The sequence below is a fragment of the Chaetodon trifascialis genome, chromosome 20 (assembly GCF_039877785.1).
Source record: "Chaetodon trifascialis isolate fChaTrf1 chromosome 20, fChaTrf1.hap1, whole genome shotgun sequence".
Classification (NCBI taxonomy): Eukaryota; Metazoa; Chordata; class Actinopteri; order Chaetodontiformes; family Chaetodontidae; genus Chaetodon; species Chaetodon trifascialis.
The window spans coordinates 22,919,343-22,936,625 of record NC_092075.1 but is presented as its reverse complement, the minus strand read 5'-3'; the positions used below and the strand labels follow the sequence as shown (position 1 = coordinate 22,936,625).

Genomic DNA, 17,283 nt, shown 5'->3' with positions numbered 1-17,283 from the left:
TTAATACTTGTTATACTTAGTTATATTATATTTTTATTATATCATTATAATATTATATAATATTTATTGTACATTATAATACATATTAGATAACTATATATTTAGTTATCCATCCATCCATCCATCCATCCATTATCTTCCGCTTATCCGGGGCCGGGTTGCGGGGGGAGCTGTCTGAGCAGGGACGCCCAGAATTCCCTCTCCCCGGACACTTCCTCCAACTCTTCCGGGGGGATCCCGAGGCGTTCCCAGGCCAGCCGAGTGACGTAGTCACCCCAGCGTGTCCTGGGTCTTCCCCGGGGCCTCCTCCCGGTGGGACATGCCTGGAACACCTCCCTAGGGAGGCGTCCAGGGGGCATCCGATAGAGATGCCCGAGCCACCTCTATATTTAGTTATACTTAGTTATATCTTTAACGAACTGCTGCTATTCTTGTTTATATATTTTGTTACATTTTTAAACAATTGTTGTATATATTTTGTGTTTTGTGTATGTTTTAACTGCTACTGCAACAGAACAAATTCTCACATTGGGATCAATAAAGAAACAGTCTAATGGAGTGAACAGTCTATGTGTGTGAATGGGTGAATGCAGGCTTGTGTTGTATATGAGGGGCTATGAGGGGCCGTACAAGCCATAATTCATTCTAGTCCTCTCACATACACATATTTTCTCTCATACTCACATACATTCTCCTTTCACACACATACATTCTCCTTTCACACACTCCTATTTTCACTCTCACGCACACATACATTCATCTTTCACACATTAACATTCTCCTTTCACACACATACCTTTTCCTCTCACACACTCCTATTTTCACCCTCACGCACACATATATTTTCACTTTCACACCCACATACATTCTCCTTTCACATACATATATTGTCACTCTTGCACACACATATATTCCTGCACACACATACATTCTCCTTGAACACACACACATTCTCCTTTCACATACATATATTTTCACTCTTACACACACATATATTCTCCTTACACACACATACATTCTCCTTTCACATACATATATTGTCACTCTCACACACACACATAAATTTTCCTTACACACACATACATTCTCCTTTCACACACACACACACACACACACACACACACACACACACACACACACACACACACACACACACATTCTCCTTTCACATATATTTTCATTTTCACACAGACACAACTTCTCCTTTCACGTGCATATATTGTCACTCTTGCACGAACATACATTCTCCTAAATAAATAGACATATATGTATATGTGCAAATAAAATATATGCATGTGAGAGAAGAATACATGTATGTGTGAGAGAGTATAGTGGAAAAGGAAGTCAGTATAGTGGAAAAGGAAGTCCATCATTTATTGCGCTGTGATCGGCTGAGAAGCTCAAGCGGGCGGGTCACGTTTAGGTCACAGTCAGCATGGAAGGCGCAGAGGAGTCTCGAGCAGTGCAACAAGCCATTGGGGTTTTAAGAAATATTTTATCATCCCCAGAAACAATCGCATCCATATCCTCGTCGCTTGGGCGACAGGTGACAGGTTCATCTGCACCAAACTTTACTCACAGCACGGTGGAAAGTGAGATGAGACAGCTTTTCAGACCTGCGAACTTCCAAGTCGCTTCAACAGGACAAGCAGCTAACGCTAATGCTAACGATGCACAAGGCCAAACTGGAGGATTAAGGCAGCAGTCTTTGCGATATCAGACTTGGACACACTTCGGCAACTGGAACTCCCGTCCAAGAAAAAGGTGAGTACAACCTACTGAAAATTTAACTGCAAGTTGTCAGTCTAACTAATGCAGGCGGAAAGAAACTCAGAAACTTAACTCAGCGCAGACATGATCCCCTTGAGTACAGTATGAGGACATGCTAGTTTAGCCGCTACAACAACTAGCCAGTTACCGCGGATTTCATTTCATCAGTTAAAGATACAAACTTCTTTGTAGCAAATAAACTCACGTTTCCACTGCTCGATGCTGTGTTCACTCATGTCGGCGATGTTTTAACATCTAGGGGACATGCTGTAATGAAATAAATGAAACATATTCCAAGGACTTTAAGACCTCCGGCACTGTGTCTGATATCCGGCACAGGAATATTTTTGTGAAGTTTTGTTTTGTGAAAGCTGATTTGTAGACAATTTTACTAGTGTTTGAGTATGCTTGTGCGAACATCTTGCCAAATTAGCAGTTAACAGGCAGACATGCTAACAAGCAGCACGTTTACAATGAATAACTCTGGACCGGAGCAACACACAGCCTTCAACAACGATGACGGAGATCATTACACTGCCGAGGAGATTCTGATCGCGGCAGCTTCATTGATAAATTGAGAGTTATCTAACTGCAGCTAAATGTAATTAGCTGTCGTTGCTAACTAACCTTAGCACCGTCGGTGCAAATGATAGCATGCAGATCATGACTGCGCTGAGTTAATGCGCAAAGTGTTGAAACGGCGCTCGTCAGGTCCGCTGACAGCAAGATTTGTTTTGTTAGTTACTGTGATTTTAAACACAATGTATTGTTTTTCATGTGAAAAGTGAGGTGCGTCCCTGGGACGATTAAAGCACATTTAAGACCTGTCTGATCTGAATTTAAGACAATTTAATACTTTTTAAGGCCTTTAATTTGTAAAAATTTATTTAAGACTTTTTAAGGACCCTGCATTAAGATTGATTTATTAGGTTTGTCGTTGTTTAGTTATATGACTAAAACAGGTTTTGCTGCTGATCTCCTCCTTAGTAGTGACAAGCCTAGCTTGCATGTTGGTTCTTCCGCCTGCATTAGTTAGACAACTTGCAGTTAAATTTTCAGTACGTTGTACTCACCTTTTTCTTGGACGGGAGTTCCAGTTGCCGAAGTGTGTCCTAGTCTGATATTGCAAAGACTGCTGCTTTAATCCTCCAGTTTGGCCTTGTGCATCGTTAGCATTAGCGTTAGCAGCTTGTCCTGCTGAAGAGACTTGGAAATTCGCAGGTCTGAAAAGCTGTCTCATCTCACTTTCCACCGTGCTGTGAGTAAAGTTTGGTGCAGTTGAACCTGTCACCTGTCGCCCAATGGCTTGTTGCACTGCTCGAGACTCCTCTGCACCTTTCATGCTGACTGTGACCTAAACGTGACCCGCCCGCTTGAGCTTCTCAGCCAATCACAGCGCAATAAATGATGAACTTCCTTTTCCACTACACTGACTTCCTTTTCCACTATACTCTCTCACACATATATGTATTCTTTTCTCACATGCATATATTTTATTTGTACATATACATATATGTCTATTTATTTAGGAGAATGTATGTTTGTGTAAGAGTGACAATATATGCACGTGAAAGGAGAAGTTGTGTCTGTGTGAAAATGAAAATATATGTATGTGAAAGGAGAATGTGTGTGTGTGTGTGTGTGTGTGTGTGTGTGTGTGTGTGTGTGTGTGTGTGTGTGTGAAAGGAGAATGTATGTGTGTGTAAGGAGAATTTATGTGTGTGTGAGAGTGACAATATATGTATGTGAAAGGAAAATGTATGTGTGTGTAAGGAGAATATATGTGTGTGTAAGAGTGAAAATATATGTATGTGAAAGGAGAATGTGTGTGTGTTCAAGGAGAATGTATGTGTGTGCAAGGAGAATATATGTGTGTGCAAGAGTGACAATATATGTATGTGAAAAGAGAATGTATGTGGGTGTGAAAGTGAAAATATATGTATGTGAAGGAGAATGAATGCATGTGAAAGGAGAATTTATGTGTGTAAAAGGACAATGTATGTGTGTGAGAGAGAAAATATATGTATGTGAGAGGCGAATATATGTGTATGAGAGGATCAGAATGAATTAAGTCTTGTACGGCCCCTCATACCATTGTGGAGATTTTGTATTGCTACACAATATAAAGATTAATCCTTTACAACATAACATGAATAACATGAAATTAGTAATTAAAAACCCAAACCTGAATCAAAGTTAATAATTTTTTTGTTTCTTTGTTGTTTTTTTTTTAAGTTAAGAGACATAAATGGTTAAATGGTTAATTTTTGTCATATCCATTTAAATATTTATTACATTACATTTATTTGTCTACTCATTTGTTATTTGAATGAGTGGACAAATAAATGACTGAATCGGCTTCTATCCTGTACCTGAGTGGCTGCTCTTGCTGCCCATTTGGCTCTCTGACTGGCTGTGTGTGACCTGGGGGAGGTCCTGGCAGGACTGGGTGGGCGAATCGTGTCCAGACGGGGCAACACTGGGAGCTTTCTCCATGTTCTTCATCTCCATCTCCTCGTGATGTATCCATAGGTCAGGAGGTCGCAGGTCCTTCTGGCTGCCCTTTCTCTTACTGGCACTGTGGCTCGCTCTCTTCCTGCACAGAGGACCAGAAACACACAGTGTGGATATCAGTGGGCAGGTGGTAAGGAAAGGAGACATGTAAAGAAGAACAGACTGAGAGACTGATGTTAGTGGACAACACAGTGACACATATGATAGTTAGCCACTTAATTTTTCCTGGGGGCGATTACTTTTTCACAGCACTGTACATGATAAGGTCGGGTAAGGAAGGGCAGACTGCTATAAGTTTTAAGAGTCATGTCCCTATGCAACCATCTAAATCCCAGCAAAAACAATAACACACCATAACAGAAATGCACAAGCATCATACACTACTCACAAAAAGTTAGGGATTTTTGGCTTTCGGGTGAAATTTGAGGATGAACTTAAAATGCACCATAACCTTTACAGGTGAACTTAATTTGACCTTCTCTAAACCTTTGAATACACATGTCCAGCTGCTCAATGTTTCAGTATTTTTTGCACAACTTGCTGTTCTGTGACAAGGAGCTGAATGGCAAAATTCACAACAGGTGTTTGATCCATGAATTGACCAATACATTTCCTGGTTCAATTAGAATTGGTATTTGAACAGTCCTCTTCATCATGCTGTTCACATTTTCACATCATGAGACCATGGGTAGCACGGTGGCACAAGTGGTAACACTGTCGCCTCACAGCTAGAAGGTCCCCGGTTCGAATCCCGCTGTGCCCCGCTGTGGGCACTGGTGGCGTGTCCTCCACCATGTGGAGTTAACTAGATTATAAAGTACAGTTATACCAACTGAAAACTTTTGGAGTGGATTAAAGTTATTTTGACTGAATTTTATCACTGGATTATAGGATAACATTAAATTGGTTGAGATTAAGTTAAACCTGTCGAACTAGATTAGAAAATAATACCAAACGAAACAACATGAACTGGATTATAACATAATACCGACTGCATTAAAATGAACTGGATTATGAAAAAATACCACCTGAAACATCACAAACCTGATTTTAAAATATCAAAGACTTAAACAGACTGAAGATATTGAAAATCAAGCCTTATTTCTGATACTATTTATGGTCTGCATTACTTTGTAACAGCCATTCAGTGTATTTACATTCTGTATTTGCCTCTCTAAATAGTAGTTTTTGTTGTTGGTATCAAAAATCATATCAAATCAAACTTTATTTACATAGCACTTCTCATACATAAAAAAAATGTAACACAAAGTGCTTTACATTACTTTATAAAGGAAAACAGAAAAACAGAGAAAACCCATCCCTCCCACCCTCCGTATGTACATATACACACACTCAACTACACACATACACAAACAAAAACACACACACACACACACACACACACACACACACACACACACACACACACACACACACACACTGGCATACACATACTCACGCATGCGAGACATGGTAAGGCACTGATGGTCGAGGAAAATGCCACCTTTGGGGCCATCCACACTGAGAGGAGTCATCACAGATTATGACCACACTGGGCGCCGACACCCGGGCCCCCCCGACTCCGACAGACAGGCGGACCCCTACACCAAGGTGGGGAGCCCCACGACCAGCCGGACCGAGGGGACCTGAGGACAGCACCCCCAGCAGCAGACCAGACACAGCTCTCAGTGTGGAGGACCCCTCTGAGGAAACACTGGAATTTGGAAAAAAAAAAAAAAAAGCATAAGATCAGAGTAAAACACTAAAAATAAATAAACTAAACAGTTACAAGAAGAAAAGTAGATAATTCTGCAATGTCTTTTCAGTTTATGTATTTCAATGCTGTTTTTCCATGGGGGTGTGGGTTTTAGGGCAATATTGGTATTTCCTCTGTGCCATGGTGAAAATTTGAAAACACTATATACTGTTACCACTCCCATATTTTACATTTCCCCATACTTGGATCCGAGGTGTCATCAACATGTAGATTAAAATCATCAATCAGAGGTGTGAATGATTGATAAAAGTTCAGAGAATTCACTGATAAAAGAGCTAGAGTGATGGGATGGTCTATGTACAGTAATGCAGAGAATCGGAAGGCTGCTAAAAACAAAAGCATGGTGCTCAAATGATGTGTGACTGTTAAAAGACACTCCATTAAAGGTCACTGCATTATTTGTGATTGAAGAAGTTCAGTCTCCTCTTCTACCCCCTCTAGTAGAAAATAAAAAATTAAAATTTGGTGATGAAGCCTCGGTGAGAACAACAGGTGCATCAGTGCCAAGCCATGTCTCGGTTAAAAGAAGACAGTCCCTAATTATTATCTAAAATCACATCATTCATTAAAAAAAGTCTTGTTTAAAAGAGAGCGCACGTTCAGCATCACCACGTTGATGTTCATGCTGAACGTGCACTCATCATAGAGATTTGGTGTGTCGTGCATGCACAGTGTGTGTGCATGGTCTAAAAACAGTCCTGGGTTTGTGCGATCTGTAGGATACAATGGTTGGGATGGTGTGGATGGTGCTGTGCAGTACTTCTGTGTCTGTGACGTACAGGTAGTCAATCACGTGGGTGTGATTGAACCACGTGGTGAATGTTACCTGCTAAAACCGAGCTGCCTAGTGTACTCAGATGAAGTCTGTCATGGTGATAAAAGGAAGAGCGATTCCAGAAAAGGTTGAAATTGTCAATAAAATCCAGGTTGTGTGATGTGCAGGTGTGCTGGAGCCAGGTGTGTCGTTTGAACGATAATCCTGGTGATGGAGGATGGCATGGACTAGAGCAGTTCAGTGAGTTTGTCCATGATGATGGCCACATTGGCTTCGGGAAAACACCATGTGCTGGTGTTGAAGAAACAGACATTGCGGATGATGCTGCCCCCCCCACAATGAGTGTCGTTGAGCTGAACAGTGGACGGGGGGGCAGGTGGGCCAAGCAAGTGGCCTAGGATTCCGGAGCTGGGGGGTGCTCAATGGGCAGCTCCAGGGGCCGGGCAGGGGCAGCCAGGGCTCCAACTCCACATCACCTGGCACTGGCTGGGAAGAGACTGGGCTTTCAGGCCAAGTAGACAGGGGAACGCGCCAGCAGCTGCCCGCTGGAGGTGGTATCGCAAAGCCTGCTTACAGTACACGTTCACAAGCCTGTGACAGCCAGTCGAAGAGGTTTTGGAGTTTGAGAGGGGGCCAGGTATCATTGGCCGCAGCTCTCCCTCTGCCTTCTACCTGGGATTCTGCTGGAGGGCAGCTAGCTGTGAGTGGAGGGAAAGCTGAGGTGTCTGTTAACAGAAGCATGATGTCTGTGGCTGTGACGACCACTTCGATCCAGGGGCTCTCCTTGTTTGGAGTGGAGCAGGCGGATCGTAGACAGGAGGAGGACAGTTCCCAGAGAACTGTGTGCCCGACTACAGAGGTGGTGTTCTGTGGTGCGGGCTCACTAGTCCGTGATGTTTCCAGCCAGTTGGTCAATGTCGGGAGATGGGACCTGATGATGGTCATCAGGGAATCCTTCCTCTGCAGCTCGTCCAACATCTGTTCAATGTCCTCAAGAAGGTCAGCGATCTTTTTGTATGCCTTGTTTAACAATTGTTCCACCTTTCCAGGTGAGTCGGCAGCATCCAGTGTGGGCATGGTGGCTTGCTGGCTATGCTAATGCTAGCAGATGCTAGCAGCAAAACATTGGATTTTCTCAGAAATGTTGAGAAAACAGCAGGCCTCTCAGTTGATTCCTTTACTCGTGCAATGTTATCCAAAACGAGATATCCTTTGCAACTTGATGAAGTGTACCAATTTTAGATAATTTAGCTCGGACAGGCTAGTTTGTCTCTGTTCCGAACGTCAGAGTATGTCGGTGCGACATGGGTTTCCTGATTTGACATGGGTTTCCTGATTGTGGAGTCATGAGTGTTTGCTGTAGTGCTTATCTGCATTTGCTGTTACCAGTGTAAGCATAGGTTCGCTAAATCAAGTAGGACTGATATCCCACAGTTTAAAACTAATGTAAAAAGGAAAATAACAATGACAAAAAACAAAAAAAATCATGAACTTTATTATAAACTAAAAGTGAGTTCGACAAACTACTATGAAATAATACTGAAACCTGATTTGGATTACAAAACAACTGAAACCAGATGAATGGGATTTAAAAAGAAAGTGAATTGTATGTGATTATGCCATAAAAGTCAGGTCTATCCTAGGCAGGATAGTTATGGGTCCTTTTTGATTTGGTAGAAATTTTCTCACCTGTGTCAGTCAGTAGGAACGCATTTCTGAATTTCAATTAAAAAGACAAAACACGGCAGATTATTAACCATCTGCCTTGTTATCCTAACAGCTGTTTACTGCCATGACAAAGCTGAATGAAATGCCTTACTTTCTCTGCTGAGTGGAGGAATGCCGGGTGCAGATGAGCGCCACAATGACGACTACAACCACAGTGACGGCTCCAACGGAAACCACAATGATAACCAGGAGGTTACTATTCTTTTGAGGCGTGGCGCTCCCATGAGGTGGATGCATCTGACCAACGGGAGATTCTGAAATAGATATAAAAGAGAAGTGGAGGTAAGAAAATATAAAACATTGTGAATTAAGGGTTTAAGGATCATGAACGTCTCTGGGCTGTAAAATGAAATCATTTCATTGAACTGTAATTTTATGTATGGAAAAAACTCAAGCAGTAAAAGTAATTTTTTTTTTTTTTACCCAGTTTTCATGTTTGAACAAAATTCAAATTCAATTTAAGAACCCATTTAACTTTTCATTATAAAGTTTAAGTTGTGGTTGCAGTGTTACGCTTAAGATATACTAAAATCTATTCATCAATTTATATTTTAATTTAATTTTTACATGAAGTTTTAATTTGATCATAAATCACAATATTTTGAAAGCTTATTTATTACTATGACATTCTGACGTAAGACTTCAGTTACAGTTTTTGCACATGCTTAGACCAAAGTAACAAGAGTTTAAGTTACTATACCTTTAACACAGTGTAACCATACCCTAAACAAAAGTGCTGCTTTGCACTTTAGTTGCAATTCTGCAACACACTTACTCCTTTATGCAACACACTATTCACACACACAATTTCATACATGAAACATTTCGTTCATAATTGAAATCTCAGGGTACCATTGGGAAAACACATCCATTCAAAATACAAAACACATTGAGTAATTGGAAATACTTAGGCACACCCCTGAAAATACTAACTTACAAAACTGAACACCAACTAGCCAGCCACAAATAGGCCTCAGCTAAGCAATAGTTGGCTAATGCTCCTTGTTGCTGCTAATCTGAAAGTGTATTTGTATGATTCAAGTATGTATCATTTTGTCATCAGAGTGACATTTTGACAAAGGATTGTTAGGCTTTGATAGCAGAGTTTAAGGTTGACATAGATGTGAATGCTTTATTTCCCAGTGTTGTGTCTTATTTGCTTGTGTGTAGAGTTTTGACAAGTGAGCCAAGTTTTACAAAAAGTGTTCAAGCAACAGGCAAAAACTGTAAGTCTTGTAATCGCTATAAATAAACCATATGACTGCATTTCATTGTCTCTATGCTGCACTCTGATGATGACAATAAAGTTTAATCTAATCTTATATTTAATCTAATATGTAAAGTAAAAAAAAAATACTGTTTTGGAATTTAAATATCAAATGACAAAGCTCCAAAATAAAAGCCAGCAGAATAAAGCTCAAAGTGCTTTCACTCGACTGACATCACAAAGCGTCTGCTGCCCTAATCAATACACGGTGTTTGTGTGTGTGTGAGTCTGAGAGTGAGTGAGTATATGACAGATGTTAAGGGAGAAAGGGGAATTGATGACACACTGTGTCATTCATTAACTCAACCTTGGAGCAGAGGCAGAGAGAGAGAGAGAGAGAGAGAGAGAGAGAGAGAGAGAGAGAGAGACAAAGGAGAGGATGGAGAGGAGGAAGAAGTGTGTTAAAGAGTGTGTGCAAAAGAAAGAGAGAGGGGAAGGGGAGAGTGAAGGGGGGTGAAAGACAGGGAAAAGAGAAATATAAATGGCAGAATGGTGCCCGGAAGAGTGGAGAGGGGGAGGAGATGGAAGGAAGAAAGATTAAGAAAAATGCATTTGAGTGATGCATCACCATCTATCTCTCCCTAGTCTCTCCCCTCCTAGTTACACAGAGGTAGTGGAGAATTTTGTTTAGCACACATTAAGAAGAAGGGGTGCTGATTTGCTCTTTATGTTAAATTTCAGTTAAGCAGAGAGGGTTTTGTTTTTGGGGGCTGCACGGTGGCGCAGCAGGTAGTGCGGGTGCCTCACAGCAAGAAGGTTGCCAGTTCGATCCCCGGGTCAGGCGGGGCCTTTCTGTGTGAAGTTTGCATGTTCTTCCCGTGCATGCGTGGGTTCTCTCCGGGTACTCCGGCTTCCTCCCACAGACCAAAAACATGCTCATTAGATTAATTGATGACTCTAAATTGTCCGTAGGTGTGAGTGTGAATGTTTGTCTGTCTTTGCATGTGGCCCTGCAATCGGCTGGCGACCGGTTCAGGGTGTACCCCGCCTCTCGCCCATTGTAGCTGGGATAGGCTCCAGCCCCCCGCAACCCCGAAAGGGATAGGCGGTATAGATAATGGATGGATGGATGGTTTTGTTTTTGGATTGTTTCTTGTTAATTAGTGTAGTTTCAGAGAGTCCTTTTGGTTTTGATTGTTTTTTGATTTATCAGCATTCGCAGGCCCATTTCCTTTAGAGTTGCCTCAGGTTTTGTGTTTGTAAATATCATTTTCCTTACCTTTAAAATAAATAACTTTGCTTTAACCAATTAATTGGTATGTATGTATGTATGTATGTATGTATGTATGTATGTATGTAGGAATGTATGTATGTACACAGATTATTGCACAGGTTATTGCACATATTGTTTCACAGGTTATTGCACAGATTATTATACATATTATTGTAGCGACTACTTGGAGCAGTTTCTGTTGTACAGTCTGATGGCTGCAGGAAGGACCTGTGATACCGCTCCTTCACACACTTTGAATGTAGCATCCTATCACTATCCTACTCCTATCCTATCCTATCCACCTGTTCCAGAGGGCATCCCAGGACAGAGCTGGCCTTCCTGATGAGTTTTTCCAGCCTCTTCCTGTCAGCCGTATATATATATATATATGTGTGTGTGTGTGTGTGTGTGTGTGTGTGTGTGTGTGTGTGTGCGTGCGTGTGTTTGTGTGTGTGTACATTATACTGTACACACACACACACGCACATACACACACACACACATATATGTGTATATATATACATACACACACACACACACACACACACACACACACACACACACACACACACACACACACACACACACATATGTGTGTGATCAGCGGTAAAAACGCTTTGCGCCGGCTGTCCCATTGTTTTCCTATGGAGAGAGCGCTGGCGCCCGACTAAGGGGCACCGCTACCCTCGGCGTAGCGCACCGCTCGGATCTGCCGCTTACCGCTGCGCTCAAAGTTCAAATTACTTGAACTTTGACCTCATTTGCCACTGACCTTTCAAAGCGCAACCAATGAGATAACAGCTATAGGCAGCGTTTACGAACAACCGTTAAGCTAAATACAATGTTAACGTTAGCTTAGCTGTTTGTGTACGTTCGCTATTCCAGGCAGACACAGTGACTACTGCGTCTGCCTGGAATAGCGACTACTACTACTACTACGCTACTGCAAGGGCCCTCTTTTGCGACAAACTCAGTTACATTGGCCGTTTCTCAATACCAAGTACGCCAAGTTCGGACTTACGAACTTGGCAGTTCAGACTTAGCAAGTTCGACTTGGGAGTACAGTCTCTCTAGGACGGGAGGACGCAGGACCGTCATTCTGCAATTGGGACAGCAGCGTACTTGATGACGTTAGCAGGACGACACATCTCCGAAAACTTTAGAGCAAATTTTAAACTACGCGCTATCATGATGAATCGACCTCAGATTTTAAGTTTTAATATCCACTTTCTCACATAAATTAAAACAGCAGTATTTCCAAACTTGTAACTTATAGTTGTGAGTCCTCTCCTCCGGCATTGTTGCGACGAAATGCATTCTGGGATACGTGGTTGCCCCAAGTCCGCACAAGTCACCATCCGATGCATACTCGATAAAGTGGGAGGGGCAAGAACACATGCGGGTATTTGAGTGTACTTGTCGAGATGCGGACTTGAGAATTGGAACAGTACTTGGACTCAGAGTGATGATGTTTCTCAAGTACACAAGAACACAAGTACAGAGAAGAGCGCATATTGAGAAACGGCCTCTGTGTGTAATAATTTACAAACAACAATTAGCTTTCCGGAGTGAAAGGAAGTACTTGCGTTGCCTAGCAACGGTGAATCGCTCGCACTTGGTGACGTATACCTGAGCTCCGCTCAGTGCCTCTGCGCCCTACCTGGCGGTGAGCGAAGAGCAAATTTCTTATCATGTGAAAGCCCCTTAATGGTGAGTATTTCATAATTGTTTAGACTTTGTAGTTGTGTTTACTGTTGTTTATTAGTAGTTGTTTGTTTTGCTGTTTGGTCCTGTTTCTCGGGGGGGATGGCGTCCTCTGAGACGCTGTCCCTGTCCATGAGGCATGGTGTGGTGTGTCAGGCTGACACTACGGTGGAGCAGGTGCTGCTGGCAGTAGGAGAACAGGTGGGGCATGGGAATATCGCGTATGCTTCACGTATGAACAAAGCGGTGGTTGTGGTCATGAAAGCAGAGCAGTTTGTTTCCCAGCTCATACAGAGCAGACTGATACTGAACAATGAATTTATACAAGTGTCCCCGCTGGCGTTATTCTGTCCGGGTCACCGTGTCCGGAGTCCCCCCGTCTAGCACATGCAGAGGGGGGAGCGGAGGGTGCTGGAGCACCTGCCCCTTTACCCTTGATGCTCAAAGTGCCCTTTTGTCAAAGTGATTTGTGTGTGTGTGTGTGTGTGTGTGTGTGTAAGTCCGTCTGTGTGGCCCAAAATAATAATAAATAAAACATAATAATAATAATTTAGATCTACCTTGGTCGGTCACATGATCTACAACGTGCCCTCACTCTGCTGTCGCTGCCCTGACATGCCCAGACATGCCCTGCTGCTAATTGCTAAGCTGCTGGAGACGGCCACTGCTAGTCTCGTGAAACCGAAGAAGACCCGTGGCAGTAAATATCTGGTCCGGTGAATAGGTTTTGCAGCGTATTCGTTTGTGCACGGTGTGTTGTTGAAAGATGACTGACGTGAAGTGAGCAATGAGCATCCTCTGTGTCGTCCAACTCTGCAAACACACACCTCTCACAAGTTATAGCCACTAGTTAAGCACACACAGCGTGTGTGAGGCTTTTTTGTTTGTTTGTTTCTGTATGTTTCTCTTGTCATGGGCAAAGTGCATTAGAGAGATATTATGTTTTATTTTACTGTCAAGCTGTTTTTTCCTATGTTTCTAGAGGCAATGAGGCATAGACTGTTATTTTACTAAAACTTTGCAATATGCATATTCACATAATTTTGGACTATTACAGTATAAATACAACAATAATAGAATTATTTGAATTTTGATTTTCTCAGCCTCTCATTTAAACATATCAGTACTTGTTTGTTTATAACATTTACACACAAATTAAATATAATATGCATACAAATTATATAACTTTTAGAACCTTGCTGTCAAAGTCGATAGTCAAACTGAATAAAAGCACAAAAATATGTAAACACATGGTTTCTATATCATTTAATTATTTTTTGCTTTATTAATTTAGCACTAGGAATAATAAGGGCAGATTATGAATGGATTAAATTTGTGGCTATACAGTACAATTTTTGAAAAGGTATGAAATGTCATAGCAGCAGCAGCCTCCTCACTAACCCCCTCAATAGAAGCTGTTCAATGTCCCCCATCAGGTAAAACAGAGACTAATTTTGCTTTGCACTGGCCTCTAACAGATATATGAGGTGTGGACAATGATATGGTATGTTGTGATTCCATGTTACATTCTGCACGGCCCTGCCCCCCGTTTATTCCCAACGAAGATGGCGCCTGTGGTGGCAAGCCGTCAGCCTCGTCTCCCTCGTCTGCTCTGCATATTGTTCGCAGTTACCATACTGCTTTGTGTATTTTGCCAAAATGTCTCCACTTTGATTGTCTATAATCGCCAGGCTCTTTTTAACATTAAAGCTCTCAGTGAGTCGCTATTACTGTCCAAGTCCGGACTGGGAAAGCAACACACTAGTCTCCCACCTGTGCTTGCTGATATCCCTGCGTACCTGCTCCGTCTCCCCTTCGCTCCTCCTCGGAAAAAGCACTTCAGAAGACGCGGAAAACGAGGTGGTGTGATCGTGAGATTCAAGGCCTACCCGGCGGCCTCCTCTGGAGGATCTGATCCTCGTCTCCTCCATGTCGGATGCCATCTCCCTGCGGTGAAGCGCTCGCTGCACATGAGGGGCTGCTGGATCCGTCCTATCCTCCCCGAGCTGCTGCCTCCGCTGACGGGATTGACTCCTCTGATCGGCAGCTTCCTGACGCTGCCCAACCTGTGCCCGGCCCCAGTGAAGTTTCCTGCTACTCCCTCTAACCTGGCCGTGGAGGTTCCACGCCGGTGCTGCCAGCTCCGGGCCCGCATTTACACGTTACACCTGAGCTCCTTCGGCCGCTGAAACGTGCTGCGTCATCGGCTACTGAGGAGCTCAATCTTCGCATGGCTTTACTAAATACTAGGTCACTAGTAAACAAAACGTTTTTATTGAATGACTTCTTCACCTCACGGGATTTGGACTTTATGCTCCTGACAGAAACTTGGCTTCGGGATGGTGAGTGCACACCACTTTCTGAGCTCCTTCCTCCCGGCTGTCTATTCCTCAGCTCCCCTCGGAGCACCGGCAGAGGTGGCGGTCTGGCCTCAGTGTTCAAATCCAGTTTTCAGTGCCGTCCTATCCCATCTGTTACCTACTCCAGCTTTGAACTGCAAACTTTTGAGCTTCAACCCTCCTCTTTCTCCATTATGTTTGCGGTTGTTTATCAGCCTCCAAAATTCAATAAGGACTTCATGCGTGACTTTGCAGACTTTCTGTCAGGTGCCACTGTGAGATATGACCACTTTTTAATTTCTGGAGACTTCAATATTCATGTCTGCTGTGAATCAAGACCACTGGTCAATGATTTCTTAAACCTCATTGAATCGTTTAATCTTGTTCAATGTGTTAAAGACCCGACTCACGAGAAAGGGCACATTTTAGATTTGATCATATGACTTACCTGTGTGTGTAACTGAAATTTGTGAATTGGCGTGTATCTCTGATCATCTGCCAGTGCTTTTCACTGTTTCAGTCCCTTGCTTTCGGGCTAAGACCCGTGCTTCTACGCGTCGTCTCCGCACAATTAACCCTCAAACTGCTTCGCAGTTTTCAGTCATGTTTAACGACTATATCATTTCTGGTGATATACTTAGCATTCTGGATGACAATTACGCTTTCAACGCTGAAGAACTTTTAAGCAATTTTAATTCAACTTGCGCAGATATCCTTGATTCTGTTGCACCTTTTAGATTAAGGCGCACAAAAGCATTCTCAGAACCATGGCTTAACGACTCCACACGTGCTCTCAGGCGCTCATGCCGGCGCGCTGAGAGAAAGTGGAAAAAAGATAAGCTCCATGTCTCTAAAGAAGCTCTTTGTGAAAGCCTGTTTGCCTACCAGAGTGCTGTTAAAGCTGCTAAAATGGAATATTTTTCCAACCTTGTCTCTTGTAATAGTCACAAGCCCCAGGTTCTTTTTAATGTTTTTAACTCCCTTGTAAATCCTTGTGACAACTCTCCAGTAGTCCCCTCACTCACCCTCTCTGAGAGTTTTCTCAAATTTTTTATTGAAAAAATATCTGCTCTTAGGCCATCTGCCTTCTCTTCTGCAGGCCCTAGCTCTGATCTCACCATTCCTCCTTTACATGCTGTTTTTGATCAGTTTGAACCTGTATCCCTCCCTTCACTGGCCAATGTTGTTAAGCATTTGCGACCTACGAACTGTCCCTCAGACAGCATTCCCTCTCGTCTTTTTAAAGAGGTATTCAGTACGGTGGGCTCTGTTGTTCTTTTATTTATTAATTCCTGCCTTAGCGCCGGATGTGTTCCAGCTGCTCTCAAACATGCAGCCTCTTATCAAAAAGAAAAACCTGGACCCATCTGTGCTGTCGAACTTCAGGCCAATCTCTAAACTGCCATTTTTGTCCAAACTTTTAGAGAAAGTGGTTTTTATTCAGATCCAATTATTCCTGGTGGCCAATGATATCTATGAGAAGTTTCAGTCTGGCTTTAAACCATGTCATAGCACTGAGACAGCACTGCTGAGAGTTTTTAATGATCTAATGGGAACTGTTGACTCAGGAAAACCTGCTATGTTAGTGCTCCTTGATTTGACGGCCGCTTTTGATACTGTGGATCATGGGATCCTCTTAGCATGACTGGAGCAGTGGGTGGGTATTACAGGCTCTGCTCTCTCATGGTTCCAGTCCTACCTGACTGATCGGAGTTTTTCTGTGCAGCTAGGTGAATTCACCTCATCGTCAGCCCCTCTCTCCACTGGGGTCCCCCAAGGCTGCACTGGCTCCCGGTTGCTTTCAGAATTGATTTTAAAATTCTATTGTTTGTTTTTAAAGCTCTCAATGGCCTAGCTCCCGAGTACCTGACTGAGCTCCTCTGTATCCACCCCCCTGCCAGAACTTTGAGATCCTCAAATCAGCTGCTACTGGCCACCCCAAAAATGAGGCTAAAAACTAAAGGTGACCGAGCCTTTGTGGCGGCAGCCCCTAGGCTCTGGAACAACCTGCCCTGGTACATCCGCTCCGCGGGATCAATTGAGGTTTTTAAATCCTCCCTAAAAACACACCTTTTCTCCCTGGCTTTTAATCAAGTCTAAGTGGACTCCTGGCAAAATTTTAATTTTTATTTAATTTTAATTCTATTTTATTTTATCCTATTTTGCTGCATTGTTTTTATGTTTTTACTATTGTTT

At 42.8% G+C, this 17,283-nt stretch overlaps 1 protein-coding gene across 7 annotated transcripts in view; it reads right to left on the bottom strand.

Annotated features, from left to right (window-relative positions):
• The window catches only part of dcc (DCC netrin 1 receptor), a 427,309-nt gene that overhangs the window by 102,342 nt on the left and 307,684 nt on the right, over positions 1 to 17,283 (bottom strand). For all 7 annotated transcript variants that reach the window (XM_070989802.1, XM_070989803.1, XM_070989805.1 and 4 more), the window contains exons 23-24: positions 8,656 to 8,818; positions 4,143 to 4,366 (exon numbers count right to left, since the gene is read on the bottom strand). In XM_070989802.1, the coding sequence (XP_070845903.1) occupies positions 4,143 to 4,366; positions 8,656 to 8,818 (387 nt within the window). The remainder of the gene's footprint in view (positions 1 to 4,142; positions 4,367 to 8,655; positions 8,819 to 17,283) is intronic.